Source organism: Spinacia oleracea, chromosome 1 (genome assembly GCF_020520425.1).
Source record: "Spinacia oleracea cultivar Varoflay chromosome 1, BTI_SOV_V1, whole genome shotgun sequence".
NCBI lineage: Eukaryota > Viridiplantae > Streptophyta > Magnoliopsida > Caryophyllales > Amaranthaceae > Spinacia > Spinacia oleracea.
The window spans coordinates 10,529,873-10,557,373 of NC_079487.1; the positions used below are offsets into that span (position 1 = coordinate 10,529,873).

The 27,501-nt window shown below is 37.7% G+C and overlaps 1 protein-coding gene, 1 long non-coding RNA gene and 2 pseudogenes across 2 annotated transcripts; 2 read left to right on the top strand and 2 right to left on the bottom strand.

The window, feature by feature from the left end:
- LOC110799558 (uncharacterized) overlaps positions 1 to 17,242 on the bottom strand; it is a 60,504-nt pseudogene extending 43,262 nt beyond the window's left edge.
- Positions 12,240 to 15,970, bottom strand: LOC110799556 (F-box/LRR-repeat protein 12-like). The gene has a single exon (XM_056835016.1). The coding sequence runs from the start codon at positions 13,721 to 13,723 to the stop codon at positions 12,692 to 12,694; it is 1,032 nt and encodes a 343-aa protein (XP_056690994.1). The 5' UTR covers positions 13,724 to 15,970; the 3' UTR covers positions 12,240 to 12,691.
- A 4,636-nt stretch (positions 17,243 to 21,878) lies between the features above and the next one.
- On the top strand, positions 21,879 to 26,134 carry LOC130466258 (uncharacterized). The gene is made up of 2 exons (XR_008926299.1): positions 21,879 to 22,012; positions 25,287 to 26,134. It is a non-coding gene; the product is annotated as an uncharacterized lncRNA (long non-coding RNA).
- On the top strand, positions 22,007 to 26,134 carry LOC110799555 (F-box/LRR-repeat protein 12-like; annotated as a pseudogene).
- Positions 26,135 to 27,501: the final 1,367 nt, after the last annotated feature.

Sequence of the window (27,501 nt, forward strand, 5' to 3'; positions counted from 1 at the left end):
AGTCTTACTAAAAACATCATTTCAGTTTCTTGCTTAGATGCTAAGGGATTTTCCTTTTTAATAAAAGACAATAGTTGTTCGTTTTATTTTAAAGAGATGTTTTATGGATCTGCTAGATTAGTCAATGGACTTTATTTATTAGATCACGACAAACAAGTATATAACATAAATACCAAAAAGGTCAAAAAGGATGATTCAGATCTCACCTATCTGTGGCACTGTCGATTAGGCCATATAAACTTGAAACGCTTAGAAAGACTTCAAAAGGAAGGAATTCTAGAACCATTTGACTTAGAGGATTATGGTAAATGCGAATCATGTTTACTTGGCAAAATGACAAAGCAACCTTTCTCTAAAGTTGGAGAAAGAGCAAATGAACTATTGGGTTTAATCCATACAGATGTATGTGGACCAATGAGTACAAATGCTAGAGGTGGTTTCAGCTACTTTATCACTTTCACTGATGACTTCAGTAGATATGGTTATGTCTACCTAATGAAGCATAAGTCTGAATCCTTTGACAAATTCAAGGAATTTCAGAGTGAAGTAGAGAATCAATTAGGCAAGAAGATTAAGGCACTGCGGTCTGATAGATGCGGTGAATATCTGAGCTATGAATTTGATGACCATCTGAAAGAATGTGGAATTCTATCAGAATTGACTCCTCCAGGAACACCACAATGGAACGGTGTGTCGGAACGGAGGAACAGAACCTTGCTAGACATGGTCAGGTCAATGATGGGTCAGGCCGAACTTCCATTAGAATTTTGGGGACATGCACTAAATACAGCTGCACTCACTATAAATAGAGCTCCGTCTAAAGCTGTCGAAAAGACTCCATACGAATTATGGTTTGGAAAGCCTCCAAATGTGTCTTTTCTTAAGATTTGGGGATGTGAAGTATACGTCAAACGATTAATTTCAGACAAACTTCATCCAAAATCTAACAAATGTATCCTTGTGGGCTATCCAAAGGAAACAAAGGGGTATTACTTCTACAATACATCTGAGAACAAGGTGTTTGTTGCTCGAGATGGTGTCATTTTGGAGAAAGATCACATTTCCAAAATGACAAGTGGGAGAAAAGTAGACCTCGAAGAAATTCGAGTCGAACAACAAACTCTAGAGAATGCTCAAGATGACATTCAGGATGAAACTCAGAGATCTTTAGAAGAATCTGGTGAGAATCATGGTCAATCTAGAAATGTTACCCCGCGTAGATCGCAAAGATATAGATCTCAACCGGAAAGGTACTTAGGTATTTTGACGAACGAGAGCTATGACGTTCTATTACTTGAAAGTGATGAACCTGCGACTTACAAACAAGCTATGACGAGCCCTAGCTCCAAGCAATGGCAAGAAGCCATGCAATCTGAATTAGACTCCATGTCTGAAAACCAAGTATGGGATTTGGTCGATCTGCCAGATGGCTACCAAGCCATTGGAAGCAAATGGGTTTTCAAACTGAAAAAGGACAAGGATGGGAAACTTGAAGTTTTCAAAGCTAGATTGGTTGCAAAAGGTTACAGACAAGTTCACGGTGTGGATTACGATGAAACCTTTTCACCAGTTGCAATGCTAAAGTCTATTCGGATAATGTTAGCAATCGCTGCATATTACGATTACGAAATATGGCAGATGGATGTCAAAACTGCTTTCTTAAACGGCGTTTTAACAGAAACTGTGTTTATGACACGGCCTGAAGGTTTTGAGGATCCAAAGAATGCTAAAAAGGTATGCAAGCTAAAGAAGTCAATCTACGGATTGAAGCAGGCATCCAGGAGCTGGAATATACGTTTTGATGAAGCAGTCAGTGACTTTGGTTTCATCAAGAACGCAGACGAATCTTGTGTATACAAGAAGGTCAGTGGGAGCAAAATTGCTTTCCTAGTATTATATGTCGACGACATATTACTTATCGGAAATGACATTCCTATGTTGAACTCTGTCAAGATTTGGCTTGGGAAATGTTTTTCGATGAAAGATCTAGGAGAAGCACAGTACATATTGGGCATCAAGATTTACAAAGATAGATCTAAAAAGATGATTGGACTTAGTCAAAGCACTTATATCAATAAGGTGCTTGATAGGTTCAAGATGGCGGATTCCAAGCGAGGCTACCTACCCATGTCTCATGGAATAACTCTAAGCAAGACTCAGTGCCCAAAAACACTTGATGAGCGTAGACGAATGAATGGGATTCCATATGCATCATTGATCGGTTCAATAATGTATGCTATGATATGTACACGCCCGGATGTTGCGTACGCACTCAGTGCTACGAGCAGATACCAGTCAGACCCAGGAGAGGCGCATTGGACTGCTGCCAAGAACATTCTGAAGTACCTGAAAAGGCACAAAGATGACTTTCTGGTCTATGGTAGAGATGATGAATTAATTGTTAAAGGCTATACGGACGCAAGTTTCCAAATCGACAAAGATGATTTCAGATCACAGTCTGGGTTTGTCTTCTGCCTCAACGGAGGAGCAGTAAGCTGGAAAAGTGCTAAGCAAAGCACCATTGCGGATTCTACAACTGAAGCGGAGTACATTGCTGCACATGAAGCAGCAAAGGAAGCAATATGGCTAAGGAAGTTCATAGGTGAACTCGGTGTAGTCCCCTCCATTAAAGGACCAATAGCCCTGTATTGTGATAATAACGGAGCTATTGCACAGGCAAAGGAGCCTAGACACCACCAGAGAGTCGAGCATGTACTTCGTAGATTTCACCTTCTACGAGAGTTCGTTGAAAGAAAAGAAGTCGAGATAAGCAAAATTGGTACTGATGACAACATATCAGATCCATTAACTAAACCTCTGCCGCAGGCGAAGCACAACTCGCACACTGCAGCTATGGGAATCAAGCATATTGGAGAATGGCTTTGATGTCTCTGTTTAATGTTTTAAAGTTTTAGAGTTTAAATCTTCGTAAAACATTATTGGTTAATCATTCACAATAAATGAAAAGAATTCATTTTTCCATTTAATTTGTGGTTTATTAAATGATGAGTCCCTCCAATTTGACGAGATATTCAAGATAGACTGTCAGGACCAGTCCTGGGACTAAGAAATGTCTATTAAGTGAACTTGAATGTCAAAGGTTGAAAATGGTCCCTAGTTGGAGTTTTCTATAAAATTGGACGCATAGAAAACGTTAGACGATTAGAATGCAAGATGACTAGTAGTTCTGTTTCTTGAACTATGTGGACATGGCAATGTCATAATCATTTGCATAGATACTTACTTTGGGAAGACTAGTATCGGACAAGACCTATGAAACTTTACTGTAAGAGATGAAAATCTGTCATAAGTAAATTTCATTAAAATTATTAGACACTAAATCCTCAATACCTGAGTGATTTGAGATTACTTGTTTGAGAACTGGTTGCTTTGACGTTGACCAACCGTCGCACCGTAAAAGGAGGCTATAAAGGCAACGCTCAGGTAATCACCTATCAAACGAAGTCTAATCTCAAGATCGCAAGATTGGGATTGTCCTCCCATAAATCGGGATGAGATGCTTAAAAGTTGTACAAGGCCACTCGGAGAGCTAGAAACTGTGAAATGCATGGCAGTGCTCGGATGAATCATAGGCTATGATTATCTGTTTATTTGATCAGTTGAACTCTGAAACCGAGGAACACCTCTGGACATAATAAGGATGAAAACTCTTACCTTATGTTCAAGAGCAAGCATCGAGCGACAAAGGAATTAGGATATGCACACTTGTCCCTAAGGATAAGTGGGAGACTGAAGGAAATAATGCCCTTGGTCCAAGTATGCATTCAATGTTAAGTCTAATAAATGCGGTTCAGTATTAATTAACAAGTTAATAACTCAGTGAGATCAAGTGAGCTGAATGCCTAGCTAGAGGCCGCTTCAGTTCAAGTGGAATTAATGATATTAATCCACAGCTTACTCTTGACTGAACCCGTAGGGTCACACAAATAGTACGTAAACAGATCAAGTATTTAATGGCATTAAATACTCCATCTATGGATATTCGGAATCGACGGATCTTGGTTTCAGTGGGAGCTGAGATCGTCACAGGCAAGAAATGAATACTCCGGAAACGATGATATTGCCGGAAACGGAAATATGGATCGTATCGGAAATATAAATATTATCCAAGTCGTAGATGTTGCCGGAAACGGAAACATGGTACGTATCGGAAAATATTATCGGAAATGGAAATATTGCCAGAATCGGAAATATTGCCGGAAACGGAAATATTGTCAGAATCGGAAATATTATCGGAATCGGAAAATAATTCCGGAAACGGAAATATTAAATATTTGTTCGAAACGGAAATTGATTCCGGAATCGGAAATATTAAATATTGTTCGTATCGGAAATGAATTCCGGAATCGGGAATTTAATCGGAAGCGTATCGTACGAATTAGCATCGGACGAGGCCCGCTAGACGAAGGCCCAGCACGAAGCCAGGCCGTCGCCCAGCGAGCCAACGCGCACCATCCGTGTCATAATCGTCATAATCATTGATTGATGCAAGACTCTAGTTCTAGACACTTAGACTCATTGCTAGACTCGGAAATTGAAAGACAGATTCTGGACCTGGACAAAGACACTAATCGTAAAGATAGTTCTCAGGGTATTCCCAGACATCCGTGTCATAATCGTTATAATCATCAAAGACGGGGCTACATGCACAGACTTTCAGGACTTGGTCCCAGACTTGATTCCATGTGCTGTAAGGAAATGCGACGAAGCTGCCCTTGCATGAAGTGTTGAGCCCTAAGAGGAACATTCTCACCATTTTGCCCTCTGGCAGCTCGGGTTGAATTGTACGAGCGGAGATTGCCCATCTGTGGTAGTATTCTTGAATGCACTCATCCTTTTCCTGGCGTACAGCCGGCTTTTGCTTGATGAGAGCGTCTCGGAAGCTTGAACCTTTGAGGGTGAGGCAGGCAGGGCCATCTAGTATTTCCTCGAACCAAGGCTCTCCGAATAGTAGGTCGAAGTTAGTAGGCACATCGATTACCAGGAACTCAGCATTGTCGTAATAGGTGTAAAAGGAGAAAACCAGCTCAAGCACTCCCAAGACGTTGTATGTGACACCCTGGAGCTTGACAGTTTGTTGGCCACTCAGCATGAGATCGTACTCGGAGAACCCTAAAGCCTTCAAGGTGGCGAGTGGACAAATGTTCTCTTGGATGTCAGTGGTTACCCTAGGTTCGGGGATCACCCAGTTTTGAGCACTCGGAAGTAGATGGCAACAGCTTGGAACCATCAGCTCGTAACCTGGCTTGTATATCGTGGAGATCAGATTGCATGGAAACTCCTCTTCTTTATCTTCGCAGTCATAGGAGATGGCTTGTACCGAGGGGTTTGCTTAGCCCCGGGTGGTAAGGGTAAAGTCTTATTGTCGACCATGTTCTGGATCAATTGCTTGAGCTTGTAGCAGTCCTCGATGTCATGACCCTTCCCTTGATGGTACTTGCAATGAGCTGCCGGATCCCAACTCTTAGATCTTTTGTCAACCGGAGGATCGGGTGTTGGACCGATTGGTGCTATGACTTGTTTTTCGACCAGCCGATCGAATGCCTCGCTGTAAGACATCCCGAGGTTTGTGAAGACTCTTTGTGGTATGCCTTGATAGTTGCGCTGATTAGCATTGCTTTTGAAGTTGTTTGACTTTGGACCTTGAGGAGCCTCTAGGGCGTTAACCTCATGAACTTTGTGTGTTGTCTCAGGTCTCTTTCCCTTCCACTTGTCAGTTTGTGGAGCTGGGGCTGCGGGTGCTTTCATCAGGTCATCCTCTATGTCGACCCCGATGTCGTAGGTTCTCTTGAAGCTTTCTAGGCCTAGGTACTTCATGTGAGCATTGTACTTTGGAAGAAGACCGGCAATGAAAATCTTGACTAATTCTCTCTCGGAGGGCCGGGTCACCATTTGGGATGCCATTTCTCTCCACCGGTTGAGGTAAGTAGTGAAGCCTTCCTGAGACCCTTGCCTGAGAACTTTCAGTTCCCTTAGAGTGGTTTGAAGTTAGATGTTGGGTTGATATTGCTCCATGAATTCTCGAGCAACTGCCTCCCCTGTATTTGTTTGATATTCCTTGAGTGAATAGTACCACTTCTGGCAGACAGGTTCCAGAGACATAGGGAATACCACTGGGTATAGCTCGAGTTCGACCCCCTTGATGGCCATTGTAGCTCTGAAATTCTTGAGATGGTACTGGGGATTGTCAGTTGATTTGAACTTTGGAATGTCATTGGCGGAGAATTTGTCGGGCAGATTCTCCCTCCCCTTGAGGTTATCCTCCATTGAGGTGTCAAAGTAGTTCTCTTGATTGGTAACCTTACTGACAAGACTCTCGATCTTCTTGGTTAAGTCATCAGTGGGCGCGCCCTATTCCACGACACCCAATCGGTTGCTTAAGCTCTCCACATTGGCACTGAGGCTGGCGAAAGCCGTTAGGAGTTGAGCGAGTTGATCAGAGGCAGACAATGTTTCTTGAATGGGATTGGGAGTTTGATTTGTAGGAGATGAACTAGCTGCTCGTTCGATGCCGGCTATGAGGGAAGCTAGGGCTGATGGATTTCTTTTCAACCTTTCTCCTCTTCGGCGAACCCACAGGATCTTTGGACTCCTAGTTAGAACATACTAGACGATTTTAGAACTTATTCTTCCCGACACATGATATGATATGCATGCAATGAATGAGACCTAGACTTGACCCTAAGTGCCACTTCGAAGATTCGGGATTTTGGATTTTGTACTTGTATTCGGGATTTGCAACCCGTTGGAAATGTTTGAGAGGAGCGTTCATTCTTTTGTGAAGATTGACTCTTTGTACTAGAACTTGGAATGTCGAAAAAGAATATTTCGACCTATTGGAAATTGGACTTATTTGAAGGGAATTTCAACCCGCTCGAGAATTTGGAAATTGGACTGTACTAGAAAATTGAATTTTGTATTATTTCAAGGGAATTTCAACCCGTCAATATTTTAGGGGGATTTCAACCCATTGGAAATGGAGTATTTGAAGGGAGTTTTAACCCAATTGAAAAGGGAATTGACTTTGTATTATTTCAAGGGAATTTCAACCCGTCAATATTTTAGGGGAGTTTCAACCCATTGGATCTGGAATATTTGAAGGGAATTTCAACCCGCTCGAGAATTGGAATTTGTATTATTTTAGGGGAGTTTCAACCCGTTGGAAGATTGGACTTGTATTATTTTAGGGGAGTTTCAACCCGTGGATAGAATTTGAACTTGTATTATTTCAGGGGATTTTCAACCCGTTGAATGGAATCTCGAACTTGTATTATTTCTGGGGAGTTTCAACCCGATGGAAATGTTTTGAGTTTTGTATTGGGGAGCAATGGAAAGCAAGATTTCTTTGTAGCTTGAAGATGAATTTGGAATTTGAATTTGGCTTGAAGTTTGAACTTTGACATGGAAAGGACACACTTTTGTATGAGGCTTTGTATTTGGAAAATCCGGCATTATGCCGCCGAGGATTTGAAACATTGAATTTAGGAACTTGAAAGTCCGACATTATGCCACCGTGGACTTGGAATCTTGAAGTATAGGACTTTGAGGTTTGAAATATAGAATAGAAAAGTCGGCATTACTACGGCATGAATTTGGAATTTGACCCTTGAAGCTTGAAATTTGGAAGGTTGAGTTGGAAAGTTGGTATTATGCCGGTATGGGCTCGGATATTTGAACTTGAGACTTTGAGATTGGAATTGGCAACTTGAGTTTGAGGTTTGAAGACTTGAATGTTTGAAATAGGAAATCCGGCATGATGCCGTTGGATTTGGGTTTTGAACTTGCATCTTGAACTCGAAATTTGAATTTAGAAAGTCCGGCAATATGGCGCCGTTGGATTTGGATTTGAAAATTGAGGTTCTAGAAAATTTGGACTAGAAAATCCGGCATTATGACGCCGTTGGATTTGAATTTTGACAATTGAGGTTTGGATTTGAAAATTTGGATTGAATTTGAAACTCGAAACTTGGACTAGAAAATCCGGCATTATGACGCCGTTGGATTTGAACTTTGACTTGAAAACTTGAGGTTTGGACTTGAAAATCCGGCATTATGACGCCGTTGGATTGAATTTTGAATTTGGACATTTGGAATTTGGACTTGAAAATCCGGCATTATGACGCCGTTGGATTGAATTTTGAATTTGACATTTGGAATTTGGACTTGAAAAATCCGGCATGATGACGCCGTTGGATTGAATTTTGAATTTGGCATTTGGAATTTTGGACTTGAAAATTCGGCATTATGATGCCGTTGGATTGAATTTTGGATTTGGCATTTGTGCTTGAGGCGTGTTTAAGGGTTTTGAATCAAATGGAGTGACACTGCTAAAGACCCTAAAATCGGCGATTTAGATGCATGAGGTTTGAATGATGCTCCTAGGGGTTTGGCTTCCTAGTTGGAGGCTAATTGGTTTTGGCAAGCTAGAACTCGAGGGTAGCCATTCACGCGTGCAAAGACGCCCACACAATGCACAAGTAGCACGTTGTCACACTACTCATGAATATGAATGTGACATGCAAAGTTCTCAACCTAAGGTCGGTCTAAGTTTTGTATGATGCAAGTGGTCGGCTTTGGGTGTCAAAAGGTACTCGGCTAAGAGACGGATCCGGCGACAAGCTTTCACATCCGCCAAAGGGAAGTGTGTGTCGGCAGACGGCCTCCATACTTGACATCGGGAATGTCAAGTAAATGCCAAGTTTCGGTAGGCGCGGAAATGGTCACACACTTTGGTCGGGAACCGTATGGAGATTCACCATTTCGTTGCCCCCGGGGCTAGCCCGAATGTAGAACACATCCGTTTGGGCAAAGGTAGAAATTCATTTTGTACAATATGGTTTTCGAAAAATGCATGAAATGCCTAGAAATTGAAATTGAAATCGTACTTGAATTTGTATTTGTAAAGCTCGTTTTTCGGCACTTGTTCACGAGGTTTGGGAGCGTCCTTCCAGATTCAAAAATAGACTAACTCCCAACACGAAAAGTTGAGCAAAAGTGGGCGACGAGCCACTGTAAGCCACTGTCCTGGATGCAGGCAGTGGCGTTGGGCGCAGGGGCTGCGCCTGGCGCCAGTGCTGGCATCCAGTACTTAAGCAGATCAGTGGCTTGTTACTCGAAATATGCCTGCATTTTCGAATTGAAATTAGTAGAGTCCGCAGCAGAGTCGCCAGAATTGTAGGGGATTTTTTTTGTGCAAAAACTTGTTTCCCGTTCTACAAGAGGGGCGGTTCTTTAGAAAGCCGTGGAATTTTTGTACCTAGAAGGAGTCACCACCATACATTGTTTAAAGTCTCGTTTGGAAAGACCGCAAGTGACTCTATTTTGGATAAGGCCTTGAATCCTTGAAACGGATGGGTGAGATCCGGGCACGGGAACAAAAATGCTTATTCCGCGAGCTTTAGAAATATTCAAGTACGTTGGCACAACATTTTTTCAAAAATATACCCTAGATTAGACTATGTGGGTTTGAATTTAGAGCAAATTAAATCTCTAATTGCATGGTGGTCACTTTGCTTTAAAGATTGATTTAAGGAACCTAAGGCCGGTTTGTCCAAAAAATATCTTTGTTAAGCGTGATGTAACCTTTGCATTTTGTTGTATTTAGCATGTTGGTGATGAAAGCAATAAAGCAAATAAAGCAACATCACAATACTAAATAAAGTACGGAATTAGTAAATACAAGACCCCCTAGAAAAGGACTAGGGGAGTAGGTCCACATTGCCTAGAAATGGACTAGGCAAGTAAAGATGCGGAATTGAAAGTGCGGTATTGAAATTGCGGCATTGAAAATGCGGTATTGAAAGTGCGATATTGAAATTGCGGTATTGAAAGGTGCGATATTGAAATTGCAATATTGAAAGGTGCATAATTGAAATTTGTATTTGGGCACATGAGATTCGAACGCCAAGCGGCTCATTAAAAATAAGTGCGCCCGACACGAATTCAAAGCCAAAAATCTCAACTTGGGAGAGGTTGCTCAACCCAAATATCCTAGATTTTGCATGTTAAACTTGAACTTGAAATCTTGAATATTAAAGTTTTGAACTTGAAATAATTGAAATTTGAACTTGAAATAATCCTAGTTTAGGGAAATAACCATGAACAACCCTAAACATGGTGGGATCTTGAAAATTGAAAACTTGAACTTGTATATTGAAAATGGAGTTTTGAATCTCAAAAGACTAAACCTTTAAATGTTAAAAGGTGTCATCTTTGATTACCCCATGTTTGAAGGTGATTCTAGTCCAAGAGGTGATTGTAAACAACTTGGACATCCTCGAATCTTGAAAATTTGTATTTTGTATTTTGAAAAAGTTTGTATTATTGGAAAACATGTATGATTGTTGCAAGTGGTGTTTTTTAATGATTAAAAACACCAACTTGCTAATCATTTAGAAATCAAAGGCAACATAGTTGATTAGAATGGGATTCGGATTTACATAGTTAGGTTTAGGCAAGAGCTCCCAATTGCTTTTGAATTTAGGAATTTTGTATGTGTTTTTGAGGAGTTTTTGAGTTGTATTTTGAGGCGTAATGTCGAAATTACGACGTTGTATTTTTATTCTCCTCCCAATTATGGTGAAAATGAGGGGTATTTATAGAAGGAATGGGTGCAAGGCGCCAGCACACGTCAGCGCAGGGCGCTGGATCAGCGCTGGGCGCTGGTGACGTGGCTTGAATGCCGCCAAAGCAAGGACGGGGAATCCGTCCTTGTTTCGTCTTGTAGTGTTGTACCTGTTGTACGAATAGTACTAGGTTTGGCGTTTTGTATTTGCTTGGAGGTTAAGGCATCATTTAGCGTCTAAAAACAAGCCTTTCTCGGGTTTTGAATTCCGGTTTTACGGGACGGGGCCCGGCATGCTCGGTTTTGTGGGTCGGCGCCCGAATTTGACTTGCCTTATATGATTTTGATTGGAAAAGGATTAGTAAAACCAATGGGATGGTCTACTAGATGAGATTGTACTTGGATTTTGAAATTGAATATGGAAAATTGTATTTTGTATCGAGAACCGAAAGGGGAACGGTCTAGGGGGTTGGATTTTGGATCTTGAATTTTGGAAGCATTCTTAGCAATTGGGATTTCCGCCTGGAGTTATTCCAATCACCTAATAAGGATAATGGTATCGTCATCATCCCAAAGGGGAGACACAAATTAGGTGTCTACAACTGCTTTCAATTCTATAACTAATACTGTGTATATTCTGTCATAAACTAAGAATTTGTTCTGATAAAGAAAAATTCACAACAAAATATATTTTTCATCGATAGCAAGGTCTGCACAGAACAAAACAAGAAGAGTGCAATACAAAGCAAATACAACCTTCTCAGGCAGAAAGCATCAACTACAAATCATGACATTTACCAATTACAAACAGTAATGTACGAATTACTAGCTAAATAAAATCATCAATATAAAACGCTTGAAGATATAAAAATTTTAACTTCTATAATAATGTCTCTATTTGTCAACATGGAACCTGCCCCACCATTTACAAACCCCCTAATAATAAGGTAACAAACTGTTACATCGCATGATGAGGCGGGTAAAAAATAGGATCGAGAGTAATTAACAAGCATGAGTACTGCCAAGCTATCAGCAGTTCAACACATAAAGGATATAGAAGAATTATGCAAAAACAACCACGCTTCATAGATTATAGAGCAAATAAAACATAACATTAAGAATAAAGCATTCAACAGAACAATACCGGAGCCAATTCAGCTGCTGAAGAGGGACGGTTGTTAAGGATCTTGATGACCCCAGCTTTTGCTAGTTGGTAGTCTTTAAATTTTTTCTATAAACTCATTAACACTTTCTCTAGTCTGATCACAAGCAGGACTCTGAACCAAATAATCATAAACCTGAATCACAAATTGTAAAACAGAAACTGTGATATAATTATTTCCGTAAATGAAAACAGAACATTCGGCTTTAAAAGGAAATTATCAAAGCTATAAAACAAGTAACCTTAAACTCAGAAGGTGTTAACAAAGACATAACACGAGAAGGATCCGTTGAAGCCCCTTTCGATCGTAGTAGGTCAAGCACTTCAAAATGAGTAAGAGGACCAACATTGGTCTTTAGGCTGCAATATTACCATGTAATTATTTCACAAACAAATAAATAAAGATAAAATGAACCAAGGAGAATTGATTAATGAAGAGTGGAAGAATGTACATCTTCATTAGGACGAACAATTAGTGTACTTTGCCTACAAATACAGAAGAAACTAAAGAGTTATGCACATGTAATTCATACATTGTAAGCAATGCTGATCCATGATTTGAAAGAGAGATAGCACCAATATTCAAGACAAGATAAAGCAAAAAAAAAACCTATTCGATTAAAAGTACTTTAACAAGAATCACAAATGTTTTTCTCGCTGAGTTTGCATATTTTGGGAAACAATTTACAATTTCCATTTAGAAATAAATCTCTTTCTAGAAAAGTTACTAAAGTATCATCTCCATCTTCTTCACATAATGAAGAAGAATGACAAGAATCATGGGGATGGAGAAGAATTTTGTTCATTGTGATCAAAGAGTTATGTTCAATAATTATAATCAATCAAATATTTATTCATTGTCTAATGATGACATCAACGGTCTTATGCGCGTATGCTAGTTTCATAGGACACCTGGTCAAGACAGTGAAAAAGTTTGACAATGATCAAAACTGATGCAAACTTCTTGAAAGTTTGAAGCTAAACAATAAAAACATAACTAGATAATTACTCCACCAAATTCTGGGGTAACACCAAAACTGCCAGTTATGGCCAATTATGAAATGTTCATCTTCTTTGATAAGATCACCTCTTGATAACCTAAACAATTCAATTGCTATTGTACTCATTTGAGGACATCCATTCATATGCAAAACATCAAGCTTCTTGGAACCATTCTTCAAAGCTTCCAACCCACGATCACACAAGTTCCTACATCGATTCACATGGAGTCTTTCCAAATTGTTACAATTCAAGCCAATCGACTCCCACCCTAAAACTCGAATCTCATGACATGATGCCAAATTCCACTCCACTAATGAAGGACAACCGCGAGCAATTAGTCCGACACCCTCATCCCTAATTGTTCTACATAGTCTCATATATAAAACCCTAATCATTTTTCCAAATCCTCCTCCAATTGCTGATAATCCATCTCCAAGAATCGACCAACTAAGATTCAAAATGTTTAGATACTTCAATCCTCCTCCGCTTACCATACTTGCTATCCCTTCCTGGTCGAGTTTACAAGATTCAGCTTCCAAATAACCCAAAGTTCGAGAACACCCACAAAACCCAACACCCTTTATGTTCCTACAATTGCTAATTCTAATCCCATATAGATGAACACAATTCCGAACAAGAGAGTTTATACCACTATCAGTAATACCCAAACAATAGGTAAGATTAACATCTTCCAATCCCAAACAAGACTTAGCCAAGCTTTCCAAACCTACATCAGTAATATTGCAACGATATAGGCTGATAAACTTCAACAAAGGGCAACCACTTGCTGCAAACGAAACACCATTATCACTGATCTTAAAACAACAATCCAAATGTAAGGCTCGAAGATTTGAACCAGAGTACTGTAACAACTTTAGACCTGAATCTGGTAGTGTACTGCACCCAGATAAGGATAGTGATCGTAGGTGATGGTAACGTGACATTGTTTTATGAAGGTCACATGTGTTGATCATGTATGGGTTTCTGAAGAGATGTTTAGTGTAGGTGAGTGAGCAATCAAACTGTAAGGATTGCCGGTTTCGGTTTTGAAGATCTAGTCACTTACCGCAGGTTAATCCAAAGGATACTCGATCATATTCGATAGTAAGGTGTTTGAAGATGAAAATAAGGCAATCATCAGGAAGATCAAGTATGGTAGTGGGATTATTATCAATCTCAGAATCCTCAATTGTATCATCATGAAATTCCAATTTGGTACTGGAATTATTGATCTGGGATTCCTCCATTGCAGAATTGAACCCTAAAATTATTGCAAGTTTGCAACCAGTCAATTAAAGCAGGTAGTATCTTACAATAGCCCACAATTACAGATTTTGAATCAAACCCACCAGTGTAAACCCTAAATCAGCTAATGCAGTGAGGGAAAGTATAGGAAATTTATCAAATTTGAGTTAATTCAGGCCAAAAAAAACAATAGTTAACAAGCAATTTTCTGGAATTTGACAAAAAATAGAACATGGATGAACAAATACAGAGCGCCCAGATTGAATTCTCTCAAAACTGATGTTTTTGGATCAAACCATCAAAGTGAACCCTAAAATTATAAATTTGTGATTTCTCCATTGCACAAATGAACCCTAAAATTCTTCAATTAAAGCAGGCAGTATCTTACAATAGCCTACAATCACTGATTTTTAATCAAAACCACCAGGGTAAGACCTAATCAGCTAATGCAGTGAGAAAAAATATAGGAAATTTATCAAATTTGAGTTAATTCAAGCCAAAAACCAATAGCTAATAAGCAAATTTCTAAATTTGACAAAACAAATAGAACATGGATGAACAAATTAAGAGTGTCCAAATTGAATTCTATCAGAAAAAAGTTACAAATATACAATAAGATCGCTCAAAACTGATGATTTTGGATCAAACCCATCAAAGTGACCCACTACCCAAGGATTGTCTTGAGTTTCTGAGTGAACACAAATTCACTACCCCCACGCCCACAAGGAGATTTGTTAAAAAATGGCATGAACCAAAATTTGAGTAGAAAATAATCATTCCATATGTCCCTAATTGTTTGTCCCATGTATCAAACGATAAAAAAAAGAGTGAAATCAAATACTCGTATATGTTAGAGTACAGTTGTAATATCTATGAACATTTATGGTAACGGGGTAATCTTTTGGGACAGACTAATGGTAAATAGAGCAAACAAATAGGGACTGAAGAAGTAGTTGACTACTCACTAAATATTGCAATTATCTCACAATACGACTTTTCGTACCTTATAATCAAACCAGGTACAAACAATTAACCAACTAATGTATGAAGCATTATTTTGCCCATATACACAATCACACAAGGTGCAAGCACGTTGAAAAAGAAATTATGTTAGTTGTACTTGCAAGAGTTCTTAATTAAAAATCCGACTCTAACTCTAACTCTAATTTTCTTAAATCAGGATTAGAAGATTAGGTGGAGTTTAAGCTTTGATAGTTTGACGATTTTGCGTGACAAACTACCCAATCATCCCAACCAAGTTCGAAGTGACCTTACCAATGGGGTCTTATCTGGATTAGGAGACTAGGTGGAATTTAAGCTTTGACAGTTTGACGGTTATGCGTTAACAAACTAGCCGATCAACCCGATCAAATTCGAAGTGACCTTACCAATGAGTTATTTGTCTAGTAGTTAAAACTGGAAGCAAGTGTATGATACGTAGGGGTGTTCAAAATTACCCGATCCGTCGACCCACCGACCCGACACAAATAAACCGGGTAATTTTCAGTTTTTGGTAAAATAAATAGGCCGAGTACCCAACCCGGGAAAATAAGCATGTTTCTGGGTCGGGTCATGGGCCGTTTAGTTTAAGAAGTTGGGTACCCGGTACCCGTTAAAATAATATTAAATAATTTTTTTTTAAAAAAAAGTTTAAGTTTCCAATAGGGTTTACTACTTATGTAGAGAATTTTCAACTGCTTGCAGCCGCGCAATCAGTCTCGTTCTCTCCCAATTTCTACTCTCCCTCCCTCACAAATCTATTGTAGAGATTCAGAAATTCACTCGATCCCATTGAAAAATTCACTCTCATTTAGATATTCAATATCACTCTCACACCTACGCTAACACCGGCTCCATTGCGGCTGCTAAACCAGCCAACCGCATTGAAGAGTCAATCACTTAATTAGTCGATTTAATCGCGAACACCGGAGTGACTAAACTACATTGTTGGTTTAATTTCTATGTTTGTTGGTTTATTGAAGTAGATCTTACGCCAAAGCAAAGATAAATGTAGTACTGGTACAATCACATCGTCACCATTTTCAGTGTCTTTCCACTGTACCAACGCCCGTATTTCCTTCTCCTCCTCTCTCTTTCTCTCTCTTCAAAATTAGCTATGTTTGTTCAAAGGTGAGTTGAATTTGAAGCTTTGTGTGTCAACTTTTCCTATTTTATATCTTCCATTTGTTCTTGGATTTCTTTCGAATTTCTTATTTGTTTTGTAAGTCAGTTTCAAATTTATATAGATTTTACTTTATTTCAATTTGAATTTTAGTTGAATGTTTTGGGTTAAACACTTAAACTTATGTTGCGCTTCAAATTTATCAGATTTGTTTTTTATGTATTCTGTTCTGTTCATAATTATGTCTAAGTTGATGAATTTTGGGTGTAATTCAGTCAATTTCAATTGAAATTGGTGCTGATTTTGTTTGAGAATACGCATGTTATTTTTTGGAATATAAACTTGAAAGATCCTGTTTAGTTTCCCTCATGCCAAACCTTATCAAAATCAACTGCGGTGGAAACTATCACTCTAATCAGACGCCTATTATAAGTTCCTCCAATTTAATCTACCCCTGTAATAAGTGTTGTTGCTAATAGAAAATTATCTTTAGTTGCTTAGGTTTATAAGCTTTACTCATCTATTTCAAGTACTTTTGTCTTGTACATAGGATGTAATGGAGCTTATTCATGAACAATACTTTATATGAATTGTACCTTTCACAATCTGATTGCAGTCTTTCCACCGGGATCCATTTTCATTTGTCATTGACCATTCTATGTAGGCAGAAAATTTTCCCATAGAAAAGTGAAATACATAAGTATGAGTTTACGATGACCCGGGAAGCCTTGCTGCAGGAGAAAGACTGTGCTGATTGCTTTTACAGTTTGTTTGGTTGAAAGCATGAAATTGAGGGAGTATAGCTTGGATGATTATAGGGAAGTGTATCCTTCAATTTCCTCTTCTTTTGCGGCTCCGTTTTCCTCAAATATAATTTTGGAGGGGTGATGTTTATTACAGAGGAAGGGAAACTGGATCCCTCCCTACCCTAGTCCCCTTCCTTCCCTTAAATGGAACTTGTTCCCCTTCTTTTCTTCCCCATTTCCTCTTATCCAAACAAAGTGTTGATTTTGGGTTGGACAGAATTAGTTTTCTAATTTGTAGTTTGTGAATATTCATTTTGGATTTGATAAAATAGTTTTTAATTTATGTACAACTTTGTCAGTAATCAAACAACTTAACTATACTTCAGAAATTCAGAATTATGAAGATACTACAAGAAAGAAATATTTGAAGTTTACACAACAAAATTCTTCTCCATCCCCACGATTCGTGTCATTCGTCTTCATTATGTGAAGAAGATGGAGATGATACCTTAGTAACTATTCTAGAAAAAGATGTGTTTCTAAATGGCGATTGTAAATTGTTTCCAAAATATGCAAACTCGGCGAGAAAAACATTTGTGATTCTTGTTAAAGTACTTTTAATCGAATAGGTCTTTTTTTTTTTGCTTTATCTTGTCTTGAATATTTGAGTACATCAATTAACCAGTACTACATTTATCTTTGCTTTGACGTAAGATCTACTTCAATAAACCAACACAGGTAGAAATTAAACAAACAATGTAATTTAGTCACTCTGGTGTTCGCGACTAAATCGACTAATTAAGTGATTGATTCTTCAATGCGGTTGGCTGGTTTAGCAGCCGCCATGGACCTGGTGTTAGCGTAGGTGTGAGAGTGAGATTGAATATCTAAATGAGAGTGAATTTCTCAATGGGATCGAGTGAATTTCTGAATCTCTACAATAGATTAGTGAGGGAAGGAGAGTAGAAATTGGGAGAGAACGAGACTGATTGCGGCTGCAAGCAGTTGAAAATTCTCTACATAAGTAGTAATGTAACACCCTAATAATTCCTTGCTTTTTATAAAACATTTTCTAACTTCAAACACAAGAATTACCAAGATATTACCGCCACCGTGATAACGGCTAAGGCTATTTACCAGAATTACGCAGCGGAATTAACTAACTTTCAAAACATATTAAATAAATAGTTAATGGTAATTAAAACAAATTGGAACCGTTGAGGCCCAAACTAAAACAAACCGTTCGAAATCCATTAACTGAAATAGTAGTATTAGTCATGACTATAAATAAAAGTAAATAGATTTTATAAATTACGGAAGATTAACTCTCACACGAATCCCATGATAACTTCTCCCGTAAGTTATCTCTACGAACCTGCTTTATTGAAAATCTACTCCCCAACAACGCAAATGCAATTGATGGATCATCATAGGGTCATTAAGGCGAAGACCATGACCAGAAGACATGAAGCACGAAGTCAGCAAAAGCTGAGTACGAACAAGCTAGAATAACATTCTATCCTAACATCCTTCACTCGACAATTAAATAATCCACATGCAAAAGCCATATAATAAACAAGTAAACATGGAGACAAGACTCGACACGAGACATGACTCTTGACTCACAGTTTAATAAAAAGAAGCTTCGAACGGGTAAAGTAAAGTATCCTCAAAAGGAAAGAAAGGGTGATGGGAGCCAACCATACACCAAAATAAGTTGGGCTACTACCGACAGTCGGGCCATACCGACAGGAATTCCAATGCACAACGGAATAAAAGAGAATGAAACAACGTCTTGTATCATTTGAGGAGTACAAGTTTTCCGGCAAGACTCCCCCCATTGTTCATACTCAAGGTATATACGTTCCAAGAGTTTTGAAGCTCTTTGGGTTACACTTTACGTTAATTAGTATATTATGTTCAAGGCGACTCAAGACACTACTCAAAACACAACATACAAATAATTAAACAATTAAACAATTCAACAATGACTCTTTAATATTTTACTTCTTTAGGACTTGTGAGTTGTGATCAAACAAAACTCAAGTGAAATTACTCCCATTGTTCCTTCTCAAAAACACTGTTTGAGATAACCCGACATTGCCTATTAACAAGCGGGGTGTGCCCTTAGCACGAATTGTCCTTAATTCAATTCACATAGACTCTCGTAACATATTCTACCCCTTTGGTAGAATATATATTGCTCACTGGCAATATTCGACTGGCTAAATAATTATGCTAGACATCCTGTACTATAGCATAATAATAATAACAACTTGCATGCGCACTACTCATAAACTTGAACAACATGCTTGACATAATTCAACGATTATAAAAGTCCATAACATGATAGTTCATTAGAATCTATAAAGCATAATTCAATTCATAACATGCTCGATCACATAGATTCAACAATAATAATAACATGCTCGTTCTCAACATTAAACATGAATTCATAACAACATAATCATTCCCAATCAGCAAACATGAATTCAGAACAACATAATCACATGATTCGCATTCAATACACTTCACAAAGTCCTCAAGGGATGGGTGGTCACCCTAGTCTTGTACGTACCTGGAATACCTAAGTACGGGGGCCACTGTGCGAATCACGACTCACTAGAAATCAACTCCTATAAAACAAAATAAGAGAACTAAATTATTATCCATGTTTACTGAATTTCCAGCAACTATTTAAGAAACTAAAACCCTTAGTTTAATCAAAATTCATTCATTAATTGGTAATTTAATAGTCTCAAATAGTCAACTCAAGTCCTAGTATAAAAACATTGACTTTTTAGCTTTAAAACCCTTAAAAACCAACCTTTTAAAGCTTATAAACATTCTGAAAATTTTGATTGATTCCCGTAATTTAAATTGACATTAAATTATGTAAATCAATTGCTCAATCAATTTGAAACCAAAACCCTAGCAATAGTTTATTCCGAAAACATGTTTTGACTTCAAAAATCCACACTTTATAAACATATGTAATCTGAAAATTATAATTTAAATCATCAAAACCAATGTTTTTAATTAAAACATACTACTAACCCAATACGGTGTTCATAACCGTTTTAATTAATATAAAAAATCCAATAATTAAACTAATCACAATAATCAAATCAATTTAAAACTGAAAATTAATATTTTTGAAAACAAAATTTGTTTGAACAATTGATCAACAGACACACACACAACGATTAATTAATCGTGTGTGTGTGTGCCGACCAACGCACACGACCACAATAATAATAGCAGCAGCGACGCACGCACCACAACACGGGCGCGCGCGCGCGAGGGACAGGGCAAGCGACGAGGGCGCTGGGCACAGCAAGACACACACACGCACGCAACGTGCGCGCAAGGGGACAAGCGAGAGGCGCTGGGCACAGGCGGAACACAGCGCGCACGCACACACATCACTGCTGTTGTGCTGCGACGCGACGCGGGACGAGGGCGAGCACGACCACGCAACCTCGCAGGCACGTAGTGCTACGCTGCGGTGCGGGACGGGCGAGAGAGAGGGCGAGGGGCTGGATTGCGCTGCAAGCAAGGGCGCACGAAGAAGAGGGAGTGCGGGTGGAGTGTGCCGCAAGGAGAGAGGGAGAGGAGAGAGAGAGATTTCTGAATTTTTTGTTGTGAGGGTTTGACATGAGGTCTTATTTATAGGTTCCTCTCCTTTGTGGGCTAGGTTAGGGTGCTTTTGAGTTGGGCTTGCTTTCGGGCTTAGTTCATTAATTTCCTTGCAAGCTTTGTTGGGTTTAATTAAAACAAAACGACCGGGCTTTAAGTTTATTAAATTCGTTTGAAATACGACCCAACAATTCCCGACTAAATAAATTCCTTGAATCTATTTAATAAAAAATACGGTTTTCGAAATAATTAATATTTAAATTACTTAAAAAATAAACGCGCATTTAATTCTCATTAAATGAAATTAGTTTGTAAAAATACAACGAAATGCTTTGTAAATATAATAAAATATATTTATAATAATAGAAAAATACGAGGTATTACAAGTAAACCCTATTGGCAACTTAAACTTTTTTAAAAAAAAGATTATTTAATATTATTTTAACGGGTACCGGGTACCCGACTTCTTAAACTAAACGGCCCATGACCCGACCCGGAAACATGCTTATTTTCCCGTGTCGGGTACCCGGCCCATTTATTTTACCAAAAACTGAAAATTACCCGGTTTATTTGTGTCGGGTCAGCGGGTCGACGGGTCGGGTAATGCGGGTCGGGTAATTTTGAACACCCCTACGTATCTTCACTTGCTTTCTGTTTTAACTACTAGACAAATAACTCATTGGTAAGGTCACTTCGAATTTGATCGGGTTGATCGGCTAGTTTGTTACCGCATAACCGTCAAAGCTTAAATTCCACCTAGTCTCCTAATCCAAATAAGACCCCACTGGTAAGGTCACTTCGAACTTGGCTGGGATGATTGGGTAGTTTTTCACGCAAAATCGTCAAACTATCAAAGCTTAAACTCCACCTGATCTTCTAATCCTAATTTAAGAAAATTAGAGTTAGAGTTAGAGTCGGATTTTTAATTAACAACTCTTGCAAGTACAACTAACATAATTTCTTTGTCAACGTGCTTGTACCTTATGTGATTGTGTATATGGGCAAAATAATGCTTCATACATTAGTTGGTTAATTGTTTGTACCTGGTACGATTATAAGGTACGAAAAGTCGTATTGTGAGATAATTGCAATATTTCGTGAGTAGTCAACTACTTCTTCAGTCCTATTTGTTTGCTCTATTTACCATTAGCCTGTCCCAAAATATTGTCCCGTTACCATAAATGTTCATAGATATTACAACTTTACTCTATCATATACGAGTATTTGATTTCACACTTTTTTTTTTTTATCGTTTGATACATGGGACAAAAAATTAGGAACAGATGGATGATTATTTTCCACTCAAATTTTGGTTCATGTCATTTTTTAACAAATCCCCTTGTGGGCGTGGGGGTAGTGAATTTGTGTTCACTCAGAAACTCAAGACAATCCTTGGTTCATCATCAATCATCTTGTTCACATAAAAATTTTTCCTTCTCCAATCTCAACGTTTCTCTCTCTTGTTCATCCGTTGTATGTTGGTACAGGCTTCCATTAATCTAGCTCACCTGGTATCTCCTAATTACTCTAGTTACTATCATTCGGTATTTTTATTTTATTTTTTAATCAAGCTTCATTCTCAAATGCTTACATTTTCCGAATTAAATCATGAACAATTAGTGGGTCACTTTGATGGGTTTGATCCAAAATCATCAGTTTTGAGCGATCTTATTCTATTTTTGTAACTTTTTTCTGATAGAATTCAATTTGGACACTCTCAATTTGTTCATCCATGTTCTATTTGTTTTGTCAAATTCAGAAATTTGCTTATTAGCTATTGTTTTTTGGCTTGAATTAACTCAAATTTGATAAATTTCCTGGATTTTTTCTCACTGCATTAGCTGACTTAGGTCTAACCCTAGTGGTTTTGATTGAAAATCAGTGATTGTAGGCTATTGTAAGATACTGCCTGCTTTAATTGAAGAATTTTAGGGTTCATTTGTGCAATGGAGTAATCACAGATTTATAATTTTAGGGTTCACTTTGATGGTTTGATCCAAAAGCATTAGTTTTGAGAGAATTTAATCTGGGCGCTCTGTATTTGTTCATCCATGTTCTATTTTTTGTCAAATTCCAGAAAATTGCTTGTTAACTATTGTTTTTTTGGCCTGAATTTACTCAAATTTGATAAATTTCCTATACTTTCCCTCACTGCATTAGGTGATTTAGGGTTTACACTGGTCGGTTTGATTCAAAATCTGTAATTGTGGGCTATTGTAAGATACTACCTGCTTTAATTGACTGGTTGCAAACTTGCAATAATTTTGGGGTTCAATTCTGCAATGGAGGAATCCCAGATCAATAATTCCAGTACCAAATTGGAATTTTCTGATGATACAATTGAGGATTCTGAGATTGATTATAATCCCACTACCATACTTGATCTTCCTGATGATTGACTTATTTTCATCTTCAAACACCTTACTACCGAACATGATCGAGTATCCTTTGGATTTACCTGCAGTAAGTGCCTTGATCTTCAAAACCGAAACCGGCAATCCTTACAGTTTGATTGCTCACTCACCTACACTAAACATCTCTTCAGAAACCCATACATGATAGACACATATGACCTTTATAAAACACTGTCACGTTATCAACACCTACGATCACTATCCTTATCTGGGTGCAGTACACTACCAGATTCAGGTCTAAAGCTGTTATAGTACTTTGGTTCAAATCTTCGAGCCTTACATTTGGATTGTTGTTTTAAGATCGGTGATAATGGTGTTTCGTTTGCAGCAAGTGGTTGCCCTTTGTTGAAGTTTATCAGCCTATATCGTTGCAATATTACTGATGTAGGTTTAGAAAGCTTGGCTAAGTCTTGTTTGGGATAGGAAGATGTTAATCTTACCTATTGTTTGGGTATTACTGATAGTGGTATAAACTCTCTTGTTCGGAATTGTGTTCATCTATATGGGATTAGAATTAGCAATTGTAGGAACATAAAGGGTGTTGGGTTTCGTGGGTGTTCTCGAACTTTGGGTAATTTGGAAGCTGAATCTTGTAAACTCGACCATGAAGGGATAACAAGTATGGTAAGCGGAGGAGGATTGAAATATCTAAACATTTCGAATCTTAGTTGGTCGATTCTTGGAGATGGATTATCAGCAATTGGGGGAGGATTTGGAAAAATGATTAGGGTTTTGAATATGAGACTATGTAGGAAAATTAGGGATGAGGGTGTCGGACTAATTGCTCGAGGTTGTCCATCATTAGTGGAGTGGAATTTGGCATCATGTCATGAGATTCGAGTTTTAGGGTGGGAGTCGATTGACTTGAATTGTAACAATTTGGAAAGACTCCATGTGAATCGATGTAGGAACTTGTGTGATCGTGGGTTGGCAGCTTTGAAGAATGGTTGCAAGAAGCTTAATGTTTTGCATATGAATGGATGTCCTCAAATGAGTACAATAGCAATTGAATTGTTTAGGTTATCAAGAGGTGATCTTATCAAAGAAGATGAACATTTTACAATTGGCCCTAAGTGGCAGTTTTGGTGGTACCAAAGAATTTTTGTGGAGTAATAATCTAGTTATGTATTTATTGTTTAGCTTCAAACTTTCAAGAAGTTTGTATCAGTTTTGATCATTGTCAAACTTTTTCACTATCTTGACCAAGTGTCCTATGAAACTAGCATACGCGCATAAGACCGTTGATGTCATCATTAGACAATGAATAAATATTTGATTGATTATAATTATTGAACATAACTCTTTGATCACAATGAACAAAATTCTTCTCCATCCCCATGATTCTTGTCATTCTTCTTCATTATGTGAAGAAGATGGAGATGATACTTTAGTAACTTTTCTAGAAAGAGATTTGTTTCTAAATGGAAATTGTAAATTGTTTCCCAAAATATGCAAACTCAGCGAGAAAAATATTTGTGATTCTTGTTAAAGTACTTTTAATCGAATAAGTTTTTTTTTTTTTTGGTTTTATCTTGTCTTGAATATTGGTGCTATCTCTCTTTCAAATCATGGATCAACATTGCTTACAATGTGTGAATTACATGTGCAGAAGTCTTTAGTTTCTTCTGTACTTGTAGGCAAAGCACACTAATTGTCCGTCCTAATGAAGATGTACATTCTTCCACTCTTCATTAATCAATTCTCCTTGGTTAATTTTATCTTTATTTATTTGTTTGTGAAATAATTACATGTTAATATTGCAGCCTAAAGACCAATGCTGGTCCTCTTACTAATTTTGAAGTGCTTGACCTACTACGACCGAAAGGGGCTTCAACGGATCCTACTCGTGTTATGTCTTTGTTAACACCTTCTGAGTTTAAGGTTATGATGAGTGGCATTTATGTCGCTCATAGGGTAGTAATTTAGGCATAATTTGAGTCATTTTATTCTATTTATTCTATCTTTAATCTTTATTTTCCTTAATTTCTTATTTTCATTATTTATAGCTTAGTTTAGCGTTTTTAGCTATTTTTGTTAGTTTTTAGGTCTTAGTTTCGTAGTTTATTTATTTTATTTGTTTTATATTTTTATAGTTTAATTATGTTAGTTTTTGTTATTAATTTTCTATTTTATTTCTATTAATTTCTATTTAGTTGTTTCTATTTCCTATTATTCTCTATTATTATTATTATTATTATTTTATTATTATTATTATTATTATTATTATTATTATTATTATTATTATTATCACTATTATTATTATTTATTATTATTATTATTATTATTATTATTATTTTTGATTTATTTATTTATTTACTTTTATTTGCTATTATTATGTTATTCTCCCCTCGTGTTTTGGTTATGTGTGTAGGTGTCAATGTTCCCGAAGTTTGAAGCATAACATGAATTTGTGAACTATGTGTAGTCAAAGGCCAAACTTAAAGCCCAACACCTCCACACCACCTCCTCCTAGCCTACACCACACCACTACCTTATCCTTCACTCCATCTCAGAAAATTTAGAGTTCCTGATTGTAGGAGGTTCGGTAGAACCCGAATGAAGTTCGCCTAAACCACAACTAAGTTCGACCGGTTCTTTTTCAGGTTCGTCCGAACATTTGAACGGTTTGGTTGTACGGAATTAATGAAGCTTGACGGCTACGATTAATTGAAAATTGAGCAACAAATTTGGTCCTTCGAATTTAATTCGACGGTGATGGATGATGTTGATCGATCGGCGGTGAGGTGATGATGGATTGATGATGAAGATCAATCGTTGATGATGGAAGATGCACGGTGATGATGCTGATGATGATGGACGATGAACAGTGGTGATGAGGGAAAAGATGGAGCAGCGAAGAAGAAGAAGGGGCCGCGAAGGTGGAGAGTAAGTGCGAAGGAGGGAGCAAAAACCCAATTAATTTAGGGTAAAATGGACGAAGAGGAAGGGGACGAAAAAAAAGGCAAAAGAGGAGAGGAGGGTCTCATTTGTTTTGGGGGAAAACAAAAGCTACGGGGTCTGCTACTACTGGGATCCCCTTACATTTTTAATTTCCATTTTCTTCATTTTCTTTCCCCCTTTTAATCTTTTCTCTTTTATTCTTTTTCATTTTTTCTTTATTTTATTTTATTTTCTTTTAGGAAATTTTGTGAAACACTACCTTAATGTTTGTACGTTTTGTGAATTACTACCTTATAAAAACTTTTTTATATTTTCCTACCTTATAAGTTTGATATGATTTAGTAACACTGACATTTAACAGAAAACGTTAAATCTCTCCGTTTGTGGGCCCATCCCAACAACTTTATTTCATTTCTCTTTACTCTTTCTCAGTCTCTGTTCTTTACTCCTCTTTGTATTCTCATTTTTCAATCTTTGTAAAAGAAGACCCACTTGAGAAAATTGTCATCACAAACTCCTTAAACATCGTTGCAGAATAGGATTGTCCCAAGTGTCACCATTGTGACGGTGTCCGGGAAACTTGGGAATGGGCCTTGGAGCTTGTTATTCTGCAATGAGATATTGACTAATCTGGGCAATGTTATCAAGGATTGTGGGTCTAAGCCAATCGATTGTGTTGAAATTATGGATAAAAAATACCCTTGCTAGCTTTTTGTAAGGTCAAGAATTGGGCCAGTAAAATTGTTTCCTTGCAGCAACACCTGCTTTAATAAGCTCATTCCAGCAAGAACACCAAGGGAGCCAAACAGACTTATTTGTTGATTTTCATGCCTCAAATTCTGCATCTAGGTTTATTTAGGGAACCTGGTAGTGACCTATCAAATTGTTGTATGATAGCCTAAGGTTATGGAAACTAACGAGGGAGCCAAAAATATCTGGTATAGGTCCCATAAGATTGGATTTGCTAGCATAGAGAGATACCAAAGCAGTATAGCCCGTCAACTCAACTGGGAAGTTCCAAGGACTGAGATGCGGATTATTTTCTAAAGATAGATTTTAGAAGCGGTCAAGGCCTAAAAAAATGCCATATGGGACAGCAGTGAAGTTATCTGGGTGTATTTCTTGGTGTAATTTGAGGTTGGAAAAAGACGGGAGATCGAGGACCATCGAGAAATATGAAAGAGAATTGGAATAAGTCGTTGGGATTGGACCCACAAACGGAGAGATTTAACGTTTTCTGTTACAAGATAGTGTTACTAACACATATTAAACTTATAAGGTAGGAAAATATAAAAAATCTTTTATAAGGTAGTAATTCACAAAACGTCCAAACATTAAGGTAGTGTTTCACAAAATTTCCTTTCTTTTATTAACTTATTGTTTAAATACTTCATTTTCTATCAACTTAGACCATGTACATAATTAGTCTTAGCTCTTCTTTTCTCTTAGGGTTGAGGGTTTATGCTTAGTTTTTTTAGAGAGATAAAGTGAGGAAAATCAATGAAAAATTTGGGCTTTTGAATTTAAGTGTGGCAATTTGGTTTGAAGAACCAACAATCATTCAATGAGAAATTTCTATCTCTCTCTTCATTTATTGGCTTATTTATTTATCGTTTTAATTAGTTTAATTGTTTTTGTTTAGTTTAATGATTCATGTTTAGATTAGTTGTTGTTATTGTTTAGAA